This window comes from Verticillium alfalfae, genomic scaffold (assembly GCF_000150825.1).
Source record: "Verticillium alfalfae VaMs.102 supercont1.5 genomic scaffold, whole genome shotgun sequence".
NCBI classification, from domain to species: domain Eukaryota; kingdom Fungi; phylum Ascomycota; class Sordariomycetes; order Glomerellales; family Plectosphaerellaceae; genus Verticillium; species Verticillium alfalfae.
The window spans coordinates 2,107,431-2,125,326 of record NW_003315034.1 but is presented as its reverse complement, the minus strand read 5'-3'; the positions used below and the strand labels follow the sequence as shown (position 1 = coordinate 2,125,326).

Genomic DNA, 17,896 nt, shown 5'->3' with positions numbered 1-17,896 from the left:
CGGGATGCACATCCACAGCCTGGTCCAAGAGAGGCCTCGATCGTCTCATGCAGAGGGCCGGCAATCCCGCTGTCAACGCTACTGCAGCAAAGGGTTCATCACGGAGATTTGTGCTCGCTTGGCGTAAGAAAAACTAGGGACTTTGGCCATTTCGCTAACCCTGCAAGAATACGTCCATGCTACGACGCTGAAAGGAGAAAGGATGACAAACAACCGATATCCATCATAGATAATGTCTGTTCGAAAATCACAAGAGGAGCGCGCACAATCGTATCTCTCCGTTATGTTTCACGATCGGCGCTCGCTCTATACTTCAATCTCACACCAACGCGCATGGGCCTGCAGAAGGGTCACCAACAGGGTCGTTTTTGGCCCCCTCCTGACTCGAGCATACTACCAACCGCATATATTGAGACGCACAAGAGCACCAACATGCAGCAAGCTTGCCCGACAATCGCAATGGGAAATGCAAGTCGACACAGCGCCACCACAGCCGAGGCCAAGAATGTACACCCGGCTGTGTCAGAGCTATATTAGGAATTCCATATTCGCGAAAAGCAGAGCAGCAGCATTCCGAAACATTCCCCGACCGGCAAACGCTGTGGAAGAACCTCCACGTACAGCCAAGGCGGGTTCTCCCCCACAGCATGATCGTTAAGTCGGGCTGGACAACGGGGGTAAGGCCGATTCTTGGCCCCATCAACCTTATTGATTGCCCCAGGCATGATGCGATATCGCCCTAAATAGACTTCAGGTTGATCACGGCGCCATTCGGCGTCGATGCCGTGTGCTAGGCCGTAGGAAGGGGCTCCTCAATACACCTCGTGACCCCCCAAACGCAGTGTGAACGACATGAAGCCACACGTCTCAGTGATGGGACCATCAAGCAGCCGTCCGGATGCGACGCAGACGCAGGGCCGCCAAGAGCGACGCCAGAGGCGCGACTCTTGCGTTCGAGGTAGCGCCGCTCGACCTCCTCGAGGCTGTGCCCGCGCGTCTCGACCATGACGAGGGGCGACGATGATGGTGCAAAAGAGGGTGGCGAAGGCGAAAAGATAGTATGCGACAAAGGACGAAATGGCAACCAGCAAGGGCGTATGAGCGCTAGGACATAATTGGCAAGCTAGATGGTCAGCGACAGTCCGGTGTGGGAGGAAGCATGAGAGAAAAGGGGACATTCCCAGTTGGCGCTCTGGGCGAGGCTGGATGCGCTGCTCCTCGTCGTCGCCGGCAGACTTTCAACAAGAAAGGTTCGAAAGCCGATGGCCAGGTACCCGAGTAAACGATGGCAAACAGGAAGATGGAGACGATGACAATCCACTTGCCGGCACCTCGGTCAGCGTGAACCTCGTCGGCGGCGTACAGCGAGCCCATCACGAGCATGATGGCCGAGATGGCGACGCCGCCGACGAGACTCGAGGTGCGACGGCCCCATTTGTCGGCGAGGAAGGTGGCCGGTATGGTGACGGCGAGAATGACAAGGGCTGAGACGCCTGAGGCGAGGAAAAGTGGCCTCGTCGCCGTCAATGCCAGCCTGGGCAAAAAGAATGGGCGCGTAGTAGAGAACGCCGTCGATGCCGCTGAACTGCTGCATGGCCATGATGAAGCAGCCAAAGGCGGGTACGGCTGCGGAATGGCGCTGACCAGGCCTCGCGAAATTTGGGACGCCGTGTGCTGCAGCTCGTTGAGTAGTGTGGCATTGGCGTGGGCGGCGACCTCATGAGTGCGATTGTCGAGCAGATCCGCTCGCTCAGCTTCGTCGAGGCCGAGACGCACAGCAACAGCGCGGGCCTCGTCGAAACGACCTTTGGAGAGGAGCCAACGCGGCGAGGGCGGCACGAGGAAGTATGTGCTCGATAGCGCGAAGCCTAGGGCCGAGGCAACGGCAAGGGGCAGACGCCAGGCAATGGTCGAGGGCCCGAGTCGGGCGGTGCCGTAGCACATGAAGAAACCGAGAACGAGACCAGTGACGATGAGAAACTGGGGCAGCGCCGTCATGACGCCGCGCCTTCGTGCCGGGGCCATCTCGGAGACCTGGACGTAGACGTTGCTAAGAAAGAGACCCTCGCCAACACCCTTGACGAGGCGGCCGAAAATGAAAAGGCCCAGGACAGGGGCAGCACACTCCAGGGCAGCACCGACGGCGTAAATGAGAGCACCGAGGGAGAAGAGGCGGACGTGGCCGAAGCGGTCGGCGAGAACACCGGCGACAAGGGCCGTCAGGGCTCCGGGAATGAGCACCGATGAGACGATGACACCGTGCATGGTCGGCGACACATGGCCAAATGTGGCTTCGAACGACGGCATCGTCGTGACGGGGCCGATGCTGCCAGTGTCGAGGCTATTGTTGTCAGCAGCCGGCGAGAATTTGCTCCAAAGAAAGGCTCACCCGAAGAGCATGGCAACACAGGATGAGATGACGCTCGCCCTTACATAGAGCGGTGGCATGGCGAGCTTCATGGTGTTGGCTTGCTGCGGACGTTTCGCCTTGTGATGGTTTGTGAGAGTATTTGGCGGAATGGAAGTGTTTTTGTGGTTCAAATCTTCTGAAAGAACAGCAACAGCGGCCAAAAAGTCAGACGCAGCCTCTGTCAACTGATCGGCGCATCGTCACTTTTCTACCACCCGGCGTCTCTGAGGTTTTGCCGATGTCCGCTTGGCGGGTTCCACGGTTCCACCAAAGCCGCGAGGGTTACTCCATATGCATGCAGTAGGCTTATCGCGCCCGGGCATATCTCGTCTGACTCGTCAACGTGGCGAGTCTTGGTTTCGTAACGCTATGCAGGTGAGATACTTGATGAGCATGTAAGACGCGGCGGAGAGGCAAGGAAGAATTACATCGAGTCCCTGTTCCATGATACTGCTAACTGGGTATTCATTCAATCAAACGTGGGGGAAAAGTTTTGGATCTGTCCATCACTAGTTCGACCCTTTATGTCATGAACTGCCACTTACTTATTCACCTCACTGTGGACTTCATGATTCTCGTTCTTTTCGGATGTCAGACTCCTCGCTTGGCTGAGCTCTTCCTGCCTCCGAGCCAGAGCAGCCAGTCTGACACTCGATTCTCGTCCGTCTCTTACCTCTTCTCCGTCCAGATCAACCCCTCCACCGTGTCCAGGCGCGTCACACGTGCCGAACCGGGTCAGCGCTGAGTTACCGACCATGCAGTTGCAAGATTGGGGTTTAAATGCCGCCTTAGATGTGGCCTGCTGCTGTCGAGGGTCTTCAGACTGATTAAGACCCATCTGCCGACCAGGGGTTCCAGCCTGTTGACTAATGCTCCATGGGTTCATCTGGGGGTACGTCCGTCGATTTGCAGTCGAAGGCGGCGGCACGAAGAGTGACATTGGAGATTCGCTATTCCTATACGCCATCGAGCCATTGCGGGAGTCGCCGCCCTGTGTGTAGTTGCGATCTCGATGCCTCGTGAAGAGTCCCCTGCTGAGCGCTGGTTCATCGTATCCGTCGCCAACATTTTCGGGGTTCAAAGGATGGTCCTTGGTTGGGCGGTGCGGCTGGGGAGTGTCTGTTGGCGGGTCAGATGCTGGTAATTTACCGCGTTGCTTCTCGGAAAGTTTCTTCTGGCTGAAGAGACTGTAATGGCCGAAAACCATCTTGGTTGAACACGGTCGATGGTTTAAGAGCCGGAAAGAGATGATCGACGAGGCTGTCCGAGCTTTTGGTGGGATGAATGATGCTTCTCGATCTCTTAGACAGGGAGGTTTCTTTATCTTTCTGGCAATTGCGGTCCTCAAGTTGTCGGAGATACGTTGTCGAAGAAAAGCCTATTGTTTATTTGGGACGCCGCAGCACAATGAGTAACAGTCACATCTCGAAGGGTTTCATAAACCTTGAGGGCATGGGTCAACCCAAAGTAAACGCTGCAATTGTCTATGGTGCTCATGATGATGCCTTGATTCCGAAAATCTGCAATAAGATGTCAGCACATAATAGCAGCACGCCCGGAGGAAGTGGCTCTTACCTGGTTCAGCGCCGTGTCGTCCATCGTCGCCATCCTCTTCGACGCGATCCACCGCGATCGCACAGCGTGATGCCCCCTGAGCACCGGCGTCGACGTTCCCGAAACCGGCGTCGCTGTGCCCGAAGCAGACCTTGATGCGCTCGCCTTGGCTTCCTCGGCCTTCTTGAGCTCCTTCTTGCGCCTCTTCTTCTCCTTCTTGGCCGCCTTGTCGGCATCTGAGTCCGAGTCATCCGCTGCCGCGGCGGCCGCCTTCTTCTCTTTCTTTTCCTTCTTCTCCTGCTTGCGCTTCCTCCTGGCTTCCTTGTCCTCTGCCGCTAAGCTGTCCGTCTCGGTCTTGATCTTGGTCTTGTCCTTCTTCGACTTTTTCTTCGACGAGCCTTCCTCGGTGTCGTCCTGGGTATCATTGGGCGTCGATTTGGCCGACTTGGACTTTTCCTTCTTGGCTGCCTTGCGCTCCTCCTTGCGGCGCTTCTTCTTGGTCTTCTCATCTTCGCTCGACGAGTCCGACTCGGACGATGACACCTCGTCGGCCTTGCGCTTCTTCGACACGTCCTTGAGGCTCACCTCGGGGACATTCTCCACCTTGACGTCCTTGTCTTTGTCCTCCTCCTCCTCCTTCGTATCATCCATCGACTGCTTCTCCTGGTCGCCGACGAGCCAGCCGCCCCGCACGAAGCGCATGGGGCCAAATTTGCTGTCGCAGTACAAAGACGACGCGACGGCCAGCTTGGCCTGCTGCTCCTTCTGGATCTCCACATCCGACTTGCCGTTGAGGCGCGACAGCATGGCCTGGAAGGCGTCCATGCCGGTCGACCGCTCTTCGCGCGCCTGCTTGAAGCCGAGACCGAGCATGTCGTCCTTGAGCGAGACGCGGACGAACGAGGCGTTGGCGGCCGTGTAGTGCTCAGCCTGCGCGGCGTCCTTGGCGCCGAGGTATTGGCCGGGCTCCCAGCCCTGGGAGCGCAGGATCTTCTGGCCAAAGGTCGATGTGTCTTTGGCCCATGATGTGTTGTTCGGGTCCTTGTCGATTTTTCGGCGGCTGTCCTGTTAGCTGGGCTGCAGAGGGAGGGGGAAAAGACTGGTGGCCGATGGCTGGTGGGCGAGAGGGACGCACAATTTGACTTCCGCGAGACCCATGGTGGCGATGGGCTGCAATTGCCTGGAATGACTGGTCTAAGGAGGACGACGAAAGACAGAGCGCTCGCTGGCGGACGAAATGCAAGATGCTGAGGTACTGCGATGCTGGATGTGATAAGAAAATCGAGAGGCCGTTATCGTGAAAATTTTGGTGGGGTCCAATGTGGTCCGTGGGTCGGCCTCGTGCATCCGAGGAATGGCCGGTGTGCTGACCTGCTCACCGTTCTCCGAACCCGTTCACCGACCTGGGATTCACCGAGACTACCAGGCTCACCAGGGGCTCATCAACATGGCAATGCTCTATGATTGGCAGCACCAAGCCGTATCTGCAATGACATTTCATTCGATTTGCTGGATGTCTTATGTTTCTGATTTGCATGTTCCAAGAGAGCCTGGCAAAATGGCGGCCGTGTATGCGAATGTTCGCATTTTTCCTCAGATCCCATCATATACGAGGCGTCAGGCACCTGAGAATAGGTTCCTTCCCATGCTGAGCCTCAGCATAGTTGCAATGCCTTGCTCCTTCAATCGAGAGTCTCCATTGCACTCCTCTTTCTTGCCTCTTGCCTCCTGTGTCATGACCGGCCATCTTCCACCTCCGCTTCGTCCCAAAGAACCTCCGACAACCTGATATCGCCCTCATATCGAAATAGCAGACCACGATAACAACACAGATGACCCAGATTCAACCTATCACAATGTCTGCCACCGACTCCGGCAACCTCAGTCCTCCCGATCCGAAGCGCCGGCGTACCCGGAAGCCCGCCAAGCAGAACGGCAAGATGGAGGACGACTTCGCCGAGCCCTACAACATGGATATGGAAAGCGGCAGAAAGCGTCTCGAGGAGGTCAAGCAGCCCCGTTTTCCCAATTCGCTCATTACCCACTGACCCTCACCAGATCAATGCCAAGTTCACAGCCGCCCGTGACCGCCTCCTAGCCGACTACGAGGCCGAGCAGCGCGACCTCTCGGATACGCTCCTCAAGGCCCTCGAGAAGCAGATGAGCATCCAGTAACGCCCCCCCTCTTACCCCTTTACGTGCATCTGTGCTCTGGTGAATTGTTGCACGCCTGGCGCCTTCCTTCCCTCGTGTGCGCGGGCAGCTGACGCCAGTAGGGCCAACACGGACAGGCACTCGATCCACGTCCTCGCCGAGGCGGCGCAGGACCGGCTCGACGCCGAGGAGCGCATCCAGGCGCACGTCGACGGCGCCCAGGCGCGCTTCGAGCGCCTTGAGACGCTGCTGCGCGTGGTCGTCCAGGGACGCATCGAGGAAGCCGAGGCCGCGCTGCTCGAGGCCGGCGGTCTTGTCAAGGCGGAGGGTCTCGGCGTCAAGCATGAGTAGGCGGATTGTTTCGGGGGTTTCGAGTGGTTCCTGTACGAGTCGTTCAGTTCGAGTCTGTTGGTCTCCTGTTGAGTCGTGGCCTGAACTTGTTGAGAGTCTTCCGCGATGTCCCTGTCGTCCCGGCACATCGTGGCGTTGAGTCGAGCCGAGTCAATCATAGCACCCGCGTGAAATATGAAGAAAAGGAGTCGCGATTCCAACGCCGTCTATGCCACCAGTGATATGGCTACACTAATCGTCCCACGTCCCACGTCCGCCCATGTTGTTGTACACCAGCGCATCCCACGCCTCCCGTCTCCCCTCCAGCCTGTGGTCTGTGCCTCAGACCTCGAATCCGAACCCCTTCATGCACAGCTTGTACGCGTCAATCGTCGGCGCGCACGCCTTGGCCGGGTCCGCCGCGTTCGAGAAGAGCATGCACTCGTCGCGCTTGGACTTTTCCTCCTTGCACACGCAGCAGGGCTGTCCTGTTAGCTTGCGAGGGTTCTGCTGGTACGCGGGAGCCCCTCCGTCCATGTGGCGTCGGGTCATCCGGGGCGTCGGAGAGGGATAGGGGTGCGCACCTTGGGTTTCTCGGCCGCCGGCGCCGGCGTCGCGAGAGATGGGGATGCTGGTGTTGTCGTCAGTCCATTGGCTTTTCGGACACAGTGTTGGGGGCAGGACGAGGGGTACTCACAGATCGTGGCAGCGGGGGAGGCCATGTTGTCTTTTCTTGCAATGGGTGCGATGGGATGCGAACGAGGGAAAGCGTTGTCGAGCCGGGCTCTGTCGCTGCTGAAATCGTATGTCGACGAAGCTCAGTCCACTTTTTTTTGGGCCATTTCGGCGCCGTGGATTTGTCATTGTTCGTCTTTGAGCACAATTGCACGTCATCGCCTATTTGGTCGCTCGGTGGTTCGGTGAGTGGCGAATCGGAAGTAGCGGGTCACGTGCACTCGCGGGAGACTCGTGCCTCGTCGGCCACAGCTCGTCGACCATGGGCAACTCAGGGATCAGGAGTGGGTGGTAGAATCCATGAACTCCTATTTGTTTCCGAGATAGGCTCCAGAAAGGCATGCCAATCGGGCCCAAGGCTATTTGGTCAAGCAGAGAACACAAGCCCCATGCAATCATCAATACATGTCATAACGTATACTGAAACCATGCCCAAGATATGCCGCCGACAAGACATGCATCATCGCCTGCTGTGCAACGCTAAAACCCTCCAATATGTCATACTCCCACACGACGCTTTTCGTGTACCAAAGATACATACCCACACTAGTTTGCCCACCACACAAGAAGGCCATCGCCTGAACGCACCGCCTCACCTCACATGAGGACACACTTCTTGTCCGCCTTGTCACCTCGACCTGGCATGTTCCCTTGACTGGCAGCCGACACGTCCGTCCACGCCGCCGAGCTCGCAACATCAAAGTCGGGCTGCTTCTTCCTCTTCTTCTTCTTCTTCGACCCGCCCCAGCCGCGTCTCTTGGCGTCCTGCATGTTCTTCGCGGCGCTGCGCTCGGCGCGGCTCGGCTTGCGCGAGATCGACCCGTGCGACTGCCGTCCGTTCGATACCGTCGATGGCGCAGACAGCCAGGAGGGCATGAACCGCGACGACGAGGACCTCGGGTCTGTGATGCTCGCGCCAGTGTTCACTGGCGGCACGTAAGAGGGATCGAGCCGCTCTATCGCCGGCTGCACGTGTCGCGGTATCGGCGCCAAGATCGGCGTCTCGCCTCTGCCACGACCCGACGTGCGCCGGTTGGGTGCGTCAAAGGCGCCCGTCACGCCGCCAGGCGTGCTGATGATGAGCGGCTGGTCCTCGACAGCCGGGCTTTGCGTGTGCGCTGTCGTCCGGATCGATGGGAATGGCCTTGATGCTGAGTCCTGCGACGTCGGACGCCCGCGACTGCCGACAGGCACGCGCCGAGGCGAAGCTGGACCAGCAGGGGCCCGTAAGAGGATACCCGGCCGGGGTCGTTTGCACGGCGCTAGGCTCAGGAGATCTGGGCCACGTCTGCGCATTAGACAGCCGCCTCGGCAACGGTTCGCCAGAAGGAGCTGGATGGCTCGTCTGCGGCCCCAGGCCTTTTGCAAGGTTCACCACGGGTATTTGGAGGTCTAGAACAGGAGGACCTTGGTTGTCCGAGGGATACGACGAGTTCCGCAGAGGAGCAGCTGGTGAATTCGCCGTCGACGGCCGGCGAGCGTGGGCATCCTGTTGTCTGCTCAAGCTCGTTCGGCGTGGAGCATCGTATGCGCCGCGCGCCGGCGGAGCGAGGTCCTGCTGAGCGCCACTGCTCCGGCGCGCTGCGATACGTGGCGAATCAGGTGGCGAGACATCGTAAATATTTTCGTCGTCGCCATCGTGGACCGACGGACTCGTCGTGGGTCGAGGCTGGCTGCTGGCGCGCGGCCGGCTCATGGTTGTGGAGTCGCTGTTCGTCCTGCGATGCATCACTGGATGTGCGCTATGCGGCGGTTCCTGATACCCACGCGTGTGGATTGGCGGCTGATTGACCATCTGCTGCGGGTTCGGCAGCGGCCAAGCCGACCCCACAGTCGGCGCCGCCGTCTGGATACGCGGCGGCTGAAGATCGCGTTGCCGCTGCTGGTTCGCCGGCGTCACAGCGGGTTGTCGCAGGAAGGCAGGAAGGTCGACAGGGTCGTCTTTTTGGTAAGGGGGTGGTGGCGGTACCCAATTGTCAGCATCGCTCTCGTGAGGGTGCTCCCTGCGACCATCGGCACGTCTGTAGGGGACCGAACCAGCGGCTGGTTCCTGCGGCTGTCGTCGCCGGTTGACCGCTGCTGCCGTGGCGGCACGGCGCAACGTTGTCGTAGAGCGGGGGTTGTCGTGTGAGTACGGAGCGTCGACAGCTTCCTGCGCCTCCATAATAGTCCTGTGCTCATTGTCTGCCGGTGCTGTAGGCGTTGCGGTAGTTTGTTGCGCGGGCCGTGGCGGCGCACCTATGCGCCTCGGAAGGAGAGGGTCGTCGTCACCATCCTTGTTATTGTTGCCATCACTATCCTCTTGCAGCGGAATGTCAGGCACCGGGGGTGGCCCCTCGGCCCCAGCGGTGGTAGCAGCACGCATAAGGCGATCCCCTCCTCGTCTCTGTGCGACAGTCCTGCGTCGAACGATGGCAACCTCAGCGTCGATGTCGCGGCGCTCCTCCTCTAACACTTCTGGCTCAATAGTGCCAACCTCGATAGTAATCTCCTTCTTCGCACCGTCGGCGGTACCGTAAGCAAAGTCGAGCAGCGTGATTCGGCCACCGTCAACAAAGTCAATGTCATCCTCTTCCGTTATGGACTTGCCGGGCTGGAGACCGCGGGCAGCGACGACGAGGCGCTCTCTGGAGGAGGATTCGCCAAAGCCAGCAACCCACTTGACTGTGCTTACACCTTCAAGTTCTGCGATTTTTGCGCCCCAGACAAAGGTGTTGCGAAGCCTATCGCACAGCAGTTGCCACTGCGGCCTTGTGGTACTGTCCTGTGCCGTTCGTGACGAGGGCGTGCGGGAAGGTGGGTTGCTGTTCCGCCTGCCGGAAGCGCTCGTCGTCGAGAGGCTGCTGTCAGTGACGGCGGGGCCGCCGTCCGGCACAGCGTCGAGGTCCTCGGGGAATGCCGTACAGCCAGATGTCTTTGCCCTTGAAGCCAGCCGACACGAGGTCGCCATGGTATGTCGCTGCCGGGCAGCGTGCAAGGCACAAGCTTGGCCTGCTCGCTCTCGCTTGGGCTGGGAATCGGCCCCGTGAAGTAGGAGGTTCCGTTCCGCAGGTTCGTCGATGCGCACAGCGCGGAACGTCTCGAAGCTGCGGTCGTAGGCGAAACTCCAGGCGGCCTCCTCGCGGCTCGTATCTTGCAGCAGTACGGCGTGACTGCAGTCACGACTTGTGTTTGGAAACAGGATGGACGTGGTCCAGAGGGCGCTCATGTTATCGTCCATCATGCTTCCGGGGTCGTAATAGGGTGCTGTCAGTACGACGGTGTTCGGCAAGCCCGTGTGAATAGTTGTTCCCAGCAGCTGCGTGCCATCGAAGGAGAAGGCGAGACTATCAACGGCGTCGCACTTGACTGCGCGTCTCTCGGTGGGCATTGCGCCAGGTGCCAGAGAGGTCACCTCGATGCCGCCCTCGTAGGCAGCAGCCAGGACGGAGCCGCAAGGCGACATGGCAATGGTGCGAGGGGCATTGTCGAGGATGATAGACTGGGTGCGGCGTGGCGGAGACTCTGTGAGGTCGTAAATATCAACCTGCATCTCACTCGACAGGACGGCAAGCAGCGAGCCGTCATCCTTGATACAGGCAGAGGCGGGGCGGCGAAGAATCTTAAGCTCTCTCCGGACATGGATCTCGGCGGGCCGCACATCGAGAATATAGATGCGAGACGAGTTGTAGGCGAGTATATGGTGGCCGCGAGGGGAGGGGCTGAATTGCAAGCCTTCGCCGCCGGGACACGACGAGGAGGAGATGGAGTTGGAGATGAGCTTGATGGTCGTTTCGGCAGGTCGCAGGTAAGCCTCGAATAGGTTGCGCTTAACCTCTCTGGCGAAGAGAGTTCGTAAGCGCGGGAGATTATCGTCGGAGGCTTCGATATCGGGGGAGCCGCTGTGACTGGCGGCGTAGGAAGGACATTTAGAAAGGTGGTAGGCGTAAAGCTCGGCTTGCTGAGAGACACGGCGCCAGTTCGTGTTGAGGAGGACGAGAGAGGCGAAGGAGTCGGCATCGGCGTCTTGCAAGATCCTGCAGTTGTTTCTGGTCAGACGTGTTTCTGCATATATTCCAGCAAGGCCAAGAAAGATGGAGAGACGGAAAGATAGAGACAAGGAAGCGAGTTGCGCACTGTTGGATGATCTCGTCAGGGAGACGATCGACGGCGGGGGGTTCGACGGGCTGAGGTTTGTCTACTGACAACCTCAGCCCGGGTGTGTCTTCCGAGGGCGAAGCCATGTCGATAAATCTCGATATCGAGGTTGACCGAGGCTTTGTTGGGTTCGCCATCCGTCCGTCGCAGCAGGCAGTCGAGAAAGCTGTCACGCAGACATTATTGATGGGGTATGGTGCGATGCTGAGCTAGCGGCGACGGTGGTGTGATGTTGTGTCGAGCGAGACCTGCAAATATGGCCAAAGTCGTCGAGAGCTGCAATCGAGTTTCCTGGGAACGTGGCCGCTGAGATACTGGATCGTGGAGTCTGACTTTCAAGGTGTGATGCTATGGCAGGAGATCTGGAGATGAACACCAGAGCAAGCAGGAGGAAGAGCGGCGAAAGGCAGCGCAAGCAGCTGAGGCGGTGCAAGTGCAACCACGTAGGGGGATGGGGGGGAGGATACGCTGTCAATACCTGTCATCAGGTGCATGTTAGGCGTGGCGCCGAGGTATACCGAGAGTCTCTTGGAGCACCGACCCACGAATCAGGGTCCTTCCCTCGGCGGTTCACTGCACTTTCTCCCCTAATGGCCCCCCAATAGCCACCTGAGAGATCTATTCGAGGTAGTGACGGGCGGCTGGCACTTGCTAGCACAGCGGTTCGCGCCTCCTCCAGCCTCACGACGCCAGTACCATGACTTCGCCCCTCCATTGTAGCATCCTCTTTCGTCGCCTATGGTCTCTCCTTCATTGCACACCCTTCACCTCCATTGATATGCACCCTTGATGGTGGGTTTTTTGAGCCTTTCCCGCGTTGCCTTTTTCTTTTAAAGCCCCGGAAGAAGAAGCGAATCCGACAAAAAAAAAGTTCAAAGGACAAAGCAGTCTCGGGGCACAGTTGACAATTCATTCGCGGGCCAAACACCTTCAGCCGCCCGCCCGCCAAACAGAAACATTCCGCCAGCACCACACGCCTTGCTTCTATTTTTGGCCGCAATCAGCACCAATGCTCATGTCTTGGCTGGGCCTCACGATTTCCGTCTGTCACAAAGCTCCAACGCATCCACGGGCCGCCACGTGATAAGTTATCCGCGCGTTCAAGAAGATGGCCTCGACAGATTCATAATGACGACCTCCGTCCGAGTTATCTCAATCGAAAAGGATTGTCAGCATCTTAGGTTTCGTTGTTCCGTGCTAAATCAGACATGACTATTTCTCAAGCAGCGTCCACCAGGAACAGGGGTGTTTCAACGCTGAGCGTTTCAGTCGACCCCGACCCCATCGTTCATGACGATCACCAGTGCACTGACGGTAACTCACCAGCTTTGGTCAGTTTTCCGCTGCTTCTGCATGTGCTGTTCTCATTTCTCGCGTCCATCAAATCATTCTGGAGTCGCAAACGTACCCTCTGTCTTGGCATTGGCCGAACTTCAACTCCACCGACCTTACTCACCTTCGCCATGTCCCAAGCTACCCTCAATCCACCATGAAAGTCACCAAAGCCCATCTGCGCAAATGTAGCTACTTCTTCATCCCCGGCGTCCTGTTTATCACGATTTCAGTGATCCTGGGTCTCAGGTTCGGCAGGCCTTCCACAACCAAGAACGATGTGAGTTCATCCGCCATACCATGCGCACACGGACGTGATGAATTGACAACACGCAGAACCCTTCTGGCCTTCCCGAGACGACGGTCGACCTTGGCTACGCTCAGTACGTTGGTAACACGCTGCCGGGAGGCACTCGACAGTATCTTGGCATCCGCTACGCTCTGCCGCCCACTGGCGACCGAAGATGGCGTGCACCCGAAGAACCACTCCCCAATCAGGGGCACCAGCAGGCCAAGACGGTATGAGCCGCGTGCACGTCTCCCATTGATGGAACTCGTTCTCACTCACCTATCCAGTACGGCGCCATCTGCTATCCAATTGGCTTAGATTATCCTGCCGATGGCCATGATGAGGACTGCCTGTTTGCCAATATATGGGCGCCGAATGTTGGAAACTCATCCGCGAAGCTGCCGGTATGGGTCTTTATACAAGGTGGAGGTGAGCACGCTTCGGGACCCTGGTCACGAACCTCGGGTTGTAGAAGGTTTTGACGGTTGCAGGCTACTCGACTCTGGCCAGCTGGAACTGGAACGGCACGGATGCCGTCGAAAAAGCAGGCGGCAAATTCCTCTTCATCAACTTCAACTACAGGGTTGGCCTCTTCGGCTTCCTCGCTGGCGGTGATGTTGAAGCAGACGGCGATCTCAACGTTGGCATTCTCGACCAACGACGTCTGTTGCAATGGGTACAAACTCACATATCCAAAGTAAGGTGTCTCCCTTGGTCGATGTTGCTGTGTACAAACGCTTGACAATGAACAGTTCGGCGGTGACCCCAAGCATGTCATCATCCACGGCGTCTCGGCTGGCGCCGGTTCCGTCGCCATGCACCTAGCGGGATACGGCGGCCGCAACGACAACCTCTTCGTCGGTGCCATGGCTCAGTCGGCCTTCTTCCCGGCGCAGCCTCATGTCAGTGACCTCGAGTACCAGTTCGATCGCGTCCTCGATGACGTTGGCTGTCGCAGTGCTCAAGATAAGATGAAGTGCCTCCGCGGTACATCCATGGGAACCCTGCAACGTGCCAACGACATATCGCCCTTTCCCGGCAGAACCCATGCCCCACACTTCTACTGGACCCCTTGCGTTGACGGTGACCTTCTGGTCGACTACCCCTCGGTGCTGTTCAAGACCGGCAATTTTGTACAGGTGCCCGTCCTCTTCGGCGTCTGCAACGATGGTCAGTCATGCTTGCCTGAAGTTCGCTCCTGTTTTGTATCTTGTTAACGAGCAAACATAGAGGGCTCCGTCTTTGCCGACGAAGTCGAAACCTCGGCCGACCCAGACATCCTACCTCCTCGACCAGTACCCGCACCTCAACGCTACGCACCAAGACACCCTCGCATCCCTTTACCCCCGCCAGGCGCCCCTACCGAACCATGCCCCCTATTTCCCTTCACTTTCTCGGGCCTACGGCGAAGCGACCTTCTCCTGCCCCTCCGCCTCGCTCCTAACCGCCTACAGCGCATCATCGTCTCCGACCTGGGGCTATCGCTTCGCCGTGCCAGATGCAGACAACACGGCCGCCGGACTCGGGATACCCCACGTCTTTGACGCCCCCGCCGTCCTCGGTCCGGGCATGCTCCCCACCGCCGCTTCGTACTACACCTACAACGCGCCCGTCGTGCCGCTCGTCATGGCCTACTTTGCCTCGTTTGTCCGGGCGCTCGATCCTAACAGATATCGGGCCGAGGGAGCTCCAGCTTGGGAGACGTGGGGAGCGAACGGGTCAAGGGTCGTGTTTGAAGGCGAGGGGAGGATGAATGTAGAGAATGCTGCGGACAACGGCATGGGCGAGAGGTGTGCTTTCTGGGACGGGGTTGCCGAAACGACGGAGCAGTAGAGTTGGAAGGGCCTTTTGCGTGAAGGTGTTAGGAACAGCCTGGTAAGTCAGGCTTGGAGCTGTTGATTTGTCGATTGGGACATATTGCATGATTGGAGCGAAGCGAATGTCTTTCGAGCATGTAGAGAGAGACTGGCATATCGTAATAGATCTGTTGGATCCCCACATCCAAAACTGGCCCCATTTTTTCACACTGGCTTTGCACTATGTCTGTCTGATCAGATATACCCAGACTGAAGGTTTGATTGTGTAGACAGTCTTGCGCAGGGTTTCCATTTTCGTGTTGAGGTGGCAACATAGAAACCAAGCCCAAAAATTGTGGTGTTCATCTGAAGTACCTGTCAAGACGCATTCATAGATCCTCGTCTGACGAGGACTTTGGTGAGTAAATCTCAAAGTCTTGACAATCTAAGGTGGACTGAACGAGAAACAAGTCGGTGGAGAGGCTCAAGCCGGAATTGCTGCCGATGGCGATTCCGACCCTGACCCCGAAGGGTCCGCCTCCCCAGGCAGTTCCTCCTCGGCATCCCTAAAGCTGTACCAGCTCCCGGTCTCTCCGTCATCGAGCTCCTCCCTCTCCAGCTCCACCATCATGGCCTCTCTCTCCCGCCACACCTCGTCAGCCCACTTCATCTCAGCTGCCGTTCTCCTGGTCGCCTCCCTCGCCTGCTCGGCCAGCCTGTCCTCCAACCTCGCCTTGACGCTGCAGAGCCCCTCCTCCTGAATGGTCCGCTCCTCGTCGACGCGGGCCTGATACGCCGCCATTTCACCGTCCCGCCACTGGCTCCAGGCGCGCCACCCCTTGTCCATCTGCCGCCGAAACAGCGTCATCGCGTTGCCGACCATTTCCGCCCCCTCGACGCGCCCCTCGTAGAAAGCCTGCAGCTCGAGCATGTACTTGGCCTCGACGTCCCTCTCCTCCGCGACTCTCGAAGCGTAGTCCCGTTTGAACGACATCTCGCGCGCTTGGACCTTGTCGCGTGCCGTCTGGTCGTATTCTAGTCTCTCTCGGAGCTGCCTCTCCTTAAGAGCCTCCTCTTCAGCAGCACCATCGCCCTTGAGAACTTCGACCTCTCGATCGTGCTGCCAGCCTACAAGCACATCCTGCAGCTCCCTCAGATCCCCCATCTGGCGTCTCAACTTCTCAAACCTGTCCTTGACTTCGCTCTGTCTGATGGCCTCCTGCTCGGCTCTCTGCTCGGCTTCCGCCCTCTCGGCCTCGGCCCGGAGCAGCTCCTGTTTGAGCCTCTCCTCCCTCTCAACTCCTCTACCATTCGCACGCTTCCTCCTCCTCTGCCTCCTGAGAAGTCGCGCCCCCGGCCCCCGCCCCCGGCGCCGCGAGTTTCTCCGCCAGCGAGTCCATGGTACATCCACCCGTCTGCCCCGGTAGCGCGCAGACGTAGCAGAACTCGTGCCCACAACGACACGTCATGTGCTGGCATGCCTCGCGATGCTCGACGAGCGCGTGGCACGCGCCGCAGTGCATCCAGCCGGCATCGGCAGCGAGGGCCTCGGTGAGGGCGGCGTCGCGGTCGGAGGGGCACGCCTCAGTGGTAGGGTGAGCGGGGCCGCGGCAGAGGGTGCAGGTTGGAGGATGGCTGCGGTGGGAGCAGCGCGCTGTGCGGGTGGCGTGGTTGATGCGCCTCGGGGGGATGAAGCGTGAGCAGGTGGGTCGGCTGCAGTAGATTCGATCTGGAGCCGGGAGAGCCCACTCCTCGGCGCGGCGACGGAATGTCTTCTGGAGGTCGGCCGGAATGTGGGCGAGAGTTGTCTCCTCGGGGATTGTGTTGAGGCAACACTTAGGGGGCCACTGCTGCTCGTTCTGGCATGCGGTTGTGATGAGGCGGTGGAAACACGAGGTGCAATAGCTGTGACAGGTAATCTTGACAAGAGCCGACTGAGGAAAGTCATCTAGGCAGGAGACGCATTCACTGAGTCCGTCAATATGGAAAAGCTGAGAAAGAGGGGAGGACTTACACTTCTTCCGGTGGCGTTGGCGGTAGCGGTGGCTCTTCATATTTGATGGTGACCTCAGATGAGCTAGACGGCTCCTCATTCTTTGACGAGTCTCCGGCTGCGGGAGTGTCACTGTCCCTATCGGCGAGACGCTTGAGCAGGCGGGCGAGCTTGAACTTGCGGCCCTTCTTTGGCTTGGTGTCAAAATCAAAAGGCGTCCTGGATACAGGTGTGTCGTGGGAGAAAAGGTTCTCAAGGTCTTCTTTTTCTGCTTCGTCGAGGTGGGCCTGCACTTCAGAGATGGAGACGGGTTGAGGGTCATCCGAGGGTATGATGATGGGAAGATATGGTTCCCTGGCGGCTGCATCCTCTTCAGAGTCTGGGGTCGTTGGCTCACTCGACTTTATCCGCTGCTCCTCTTCTTCCTCTCTTTTTCGATGCTCTGCGGCGTTGCGCGCTTGTATTCTGTCGATTGATGTCTTGATTATGTGAACGAGAACATCGTCATGAAAATTCGGCGTTGTGTGCAAAGCCGCAGGAGGGCTGTACTTGGTCCAGTCGACTTCTTTCTCTCCCGTCACAGTTGGCTGTTCGTCGTCAATGGAAGGCCCCACGGCCTTGCCTTTTCCCTTCCACTGCGTTGGTGTGGAGTCTAGGCCGGCGACGAGACTGAGAGGGTCGCCATAGAATTTGATGTAATCAGCGGGAATGGTGAGGTCCGTGAAATCCTCCTCCATCTCCACCAGCGTCATGGTAACAGACATTGGGACTGTGCGAAGATGAGACCTCCCTTACAGTTAGTCCGATCAATGAGTCGGTAAACGAACCCTGGAATCAAAACCATCATAAAAGCCATCACGCGACAGCAGCATCATCGGGAGATATACCACGATCATGATTGACGGCAACCGAGGTCGGTTCAGGCAGTCTCAAGACGTTCAAGACGCCTCGCCCGGAAATAGAAGGCGCTAGTCTGTCTTGTTGTTGAGCTGGAATCAAGCCTCTCAAGTCGATCGAGAAGCACCAATGAGCAAGGCGCAATCCGTCACGAGGGATGGCCGTCATGGTGTTGAGGCAATGAACCGAAGTGGCGGTACGTTGGTGTAGGACAGCGGTTGGGAGCCTAACTGGGTAAGCGCAAAGTGGGGTGAGGCTGGTCCCTAGAA

At 58.2% G+C, this 17,896-nt stretch overlaps 8 protein-coding genes across 8 annotated transcripts; 2 read left to right on the top strand and 6 right to left on the bottom strand.

Annotated features, from left to right (window-relative positions):
• Positions 1-1,131: 1,131 nt before the first annotated feature.
• On the bottom strand, positions 1,132-2,460 carry VDBG_04976 (ATINT2; the record flags this gene model as incomplete). Its single annotated transcript, XM_003005324.1, has 2 exons — positions 1,132-2,341; positions 2,390-2,460. 2 exons carry the CDS (start codon positions 2,458-2,460, stop codon positions 1,132-1,134), a joined length of 1,281 nt encoding a protein of 426 aa, XP_003005370.1.
• A 1,443-nt stretch (positions 2,461-3,903) lies between these two features.
• VDBG_04975 (G-patch domain-containing protein) lies at positions 3,904-5,122 on the bottom strand (the record flags this gene model as incomplete). Its single annotated transcript, XM_003005323.1, has 3 exons — positions 3,904-3,930; positions 3,986-5,024; positions 5,100-5,122. 3 exons carry the CDS (start codon positions 5,120-5,122, stop codon positions 3,904-3,906), a joined length of 1,089 nt encoding a protein of 362 aa, XP_003005369.1.
• A 698-nt stretch (positions 5,123-5,820) lies between these two features.
• VDBG_04974 (predicted protein) lies at positions 5,821-6,469 on the top strand (the record flags this gene model as incomplete). The annotated part of the gene is made up of 3 exons (XM_003005322.1): positions 5,821-5,970; positions 6,023-6,135; positions 6,256-6,469. The coding sequence occupies 3 exons, from the start codon at positions 5,821-5,823 to the stop codon at positions 6,467-6,469; spliced, it is 477 nt and encodes a 158-aa protein (XP_003005368.1).
• Positions 6,470-6,642: 173 nt separating this feature from the next.
• On the bottom strand, positions 6,643-7,197 carry VDBG_04973 (COX17 protein; the record flags this gene model as incomplete). The annotated part of the gene is made up of 3 exons (XM_003005321.1): positions 6,643-6,931; positions 7,033-7,079; positions 7,146-7,197. The coding sequence occupies 3 exons, from the start codon at positions 7,168-7,170 to the stop codon at positions 6,791-6,793; spliced, it is 213 nt and encodes a 70-aa protein (XP_003005367.1).
• A 583-nt stretch (positions 7,198-7,780) lies between these two features.
• VDBG_04972 (F-box domain-containing protein) lies at positions 7,781-11,406 on the bottom strand (the record flags this gene model as incomplete). The annotated part of the gene is made up of 3 exons (XM_003005320.1): positions 7,781-8,363; positions 8,422-11,211; positions 11,300-11,406. 3 exons carry the CDS (start codon positions 11,404-11,406, stop codon positions 7,781-7,783), a joined length of 3,480 nt encoding a protein of 1,159 aa, XP_003005366.1.
• Positions 11,407-12,809: 1,403 nt separating this feature from the next.
• On the top strand, positions 12,810-14,774 carry VDBG_04971 (acetylcholinesterase; the record flags this gene model as incomplete). Its single annotated transcript, XM_003005319.1, has 6 exons — positions 12,810-12,932; positions 12,989-13,171; positions 13,229-13,370; positions 13,433-13,638; positions 13,694-14,131; positions 14,172-14,774. 6 exons carry the CDS (start codon positions 12,810-12,812, stop codon positions 14,772-14,774), a joined length of 1,695 nt encoding a protein of 564 aa, XP_003005365.1.
• Positions 14,775-15,221: 447 nt separating this feature from the next.
• Positions 15,222-15,731, bottom strand: VDBG_04970 (conserved hypothetical protein; the record flags this gene model as incomplete). The annotated part of the gene is made up of 1 exon (XM_003005318.1): positions 15,222-15,731. One exon carries the CDS (start codon positions 15,729-15,731, stop codon positions 15,222-15,224), a length of 510 nt encoding a protein of 169 aa, XP_003005364.1.
• A 310-nt stretch (positions 15,732-16,041) lies between these two features.
• Positions 16,042-17,494, bottom strand: VDBG_04969 (IBR domain-containing protein; the record flags this gene model as incomplete). The annotated part of the gene is made up of 2 exons (XM_003005317.1): positions 16,042-16,705; positions 16,752-17,494. The coding sequence occupies 2 exons, from the start codon at positions 17,492-17,494 to the stop codon at positions 16,042-16,044; spliced, it is 1,407 nt and encodes a 468-aa protein (XP_003005363.1).
• Positions 17,495-17,896: the final 402 nt, after the last annotated feature.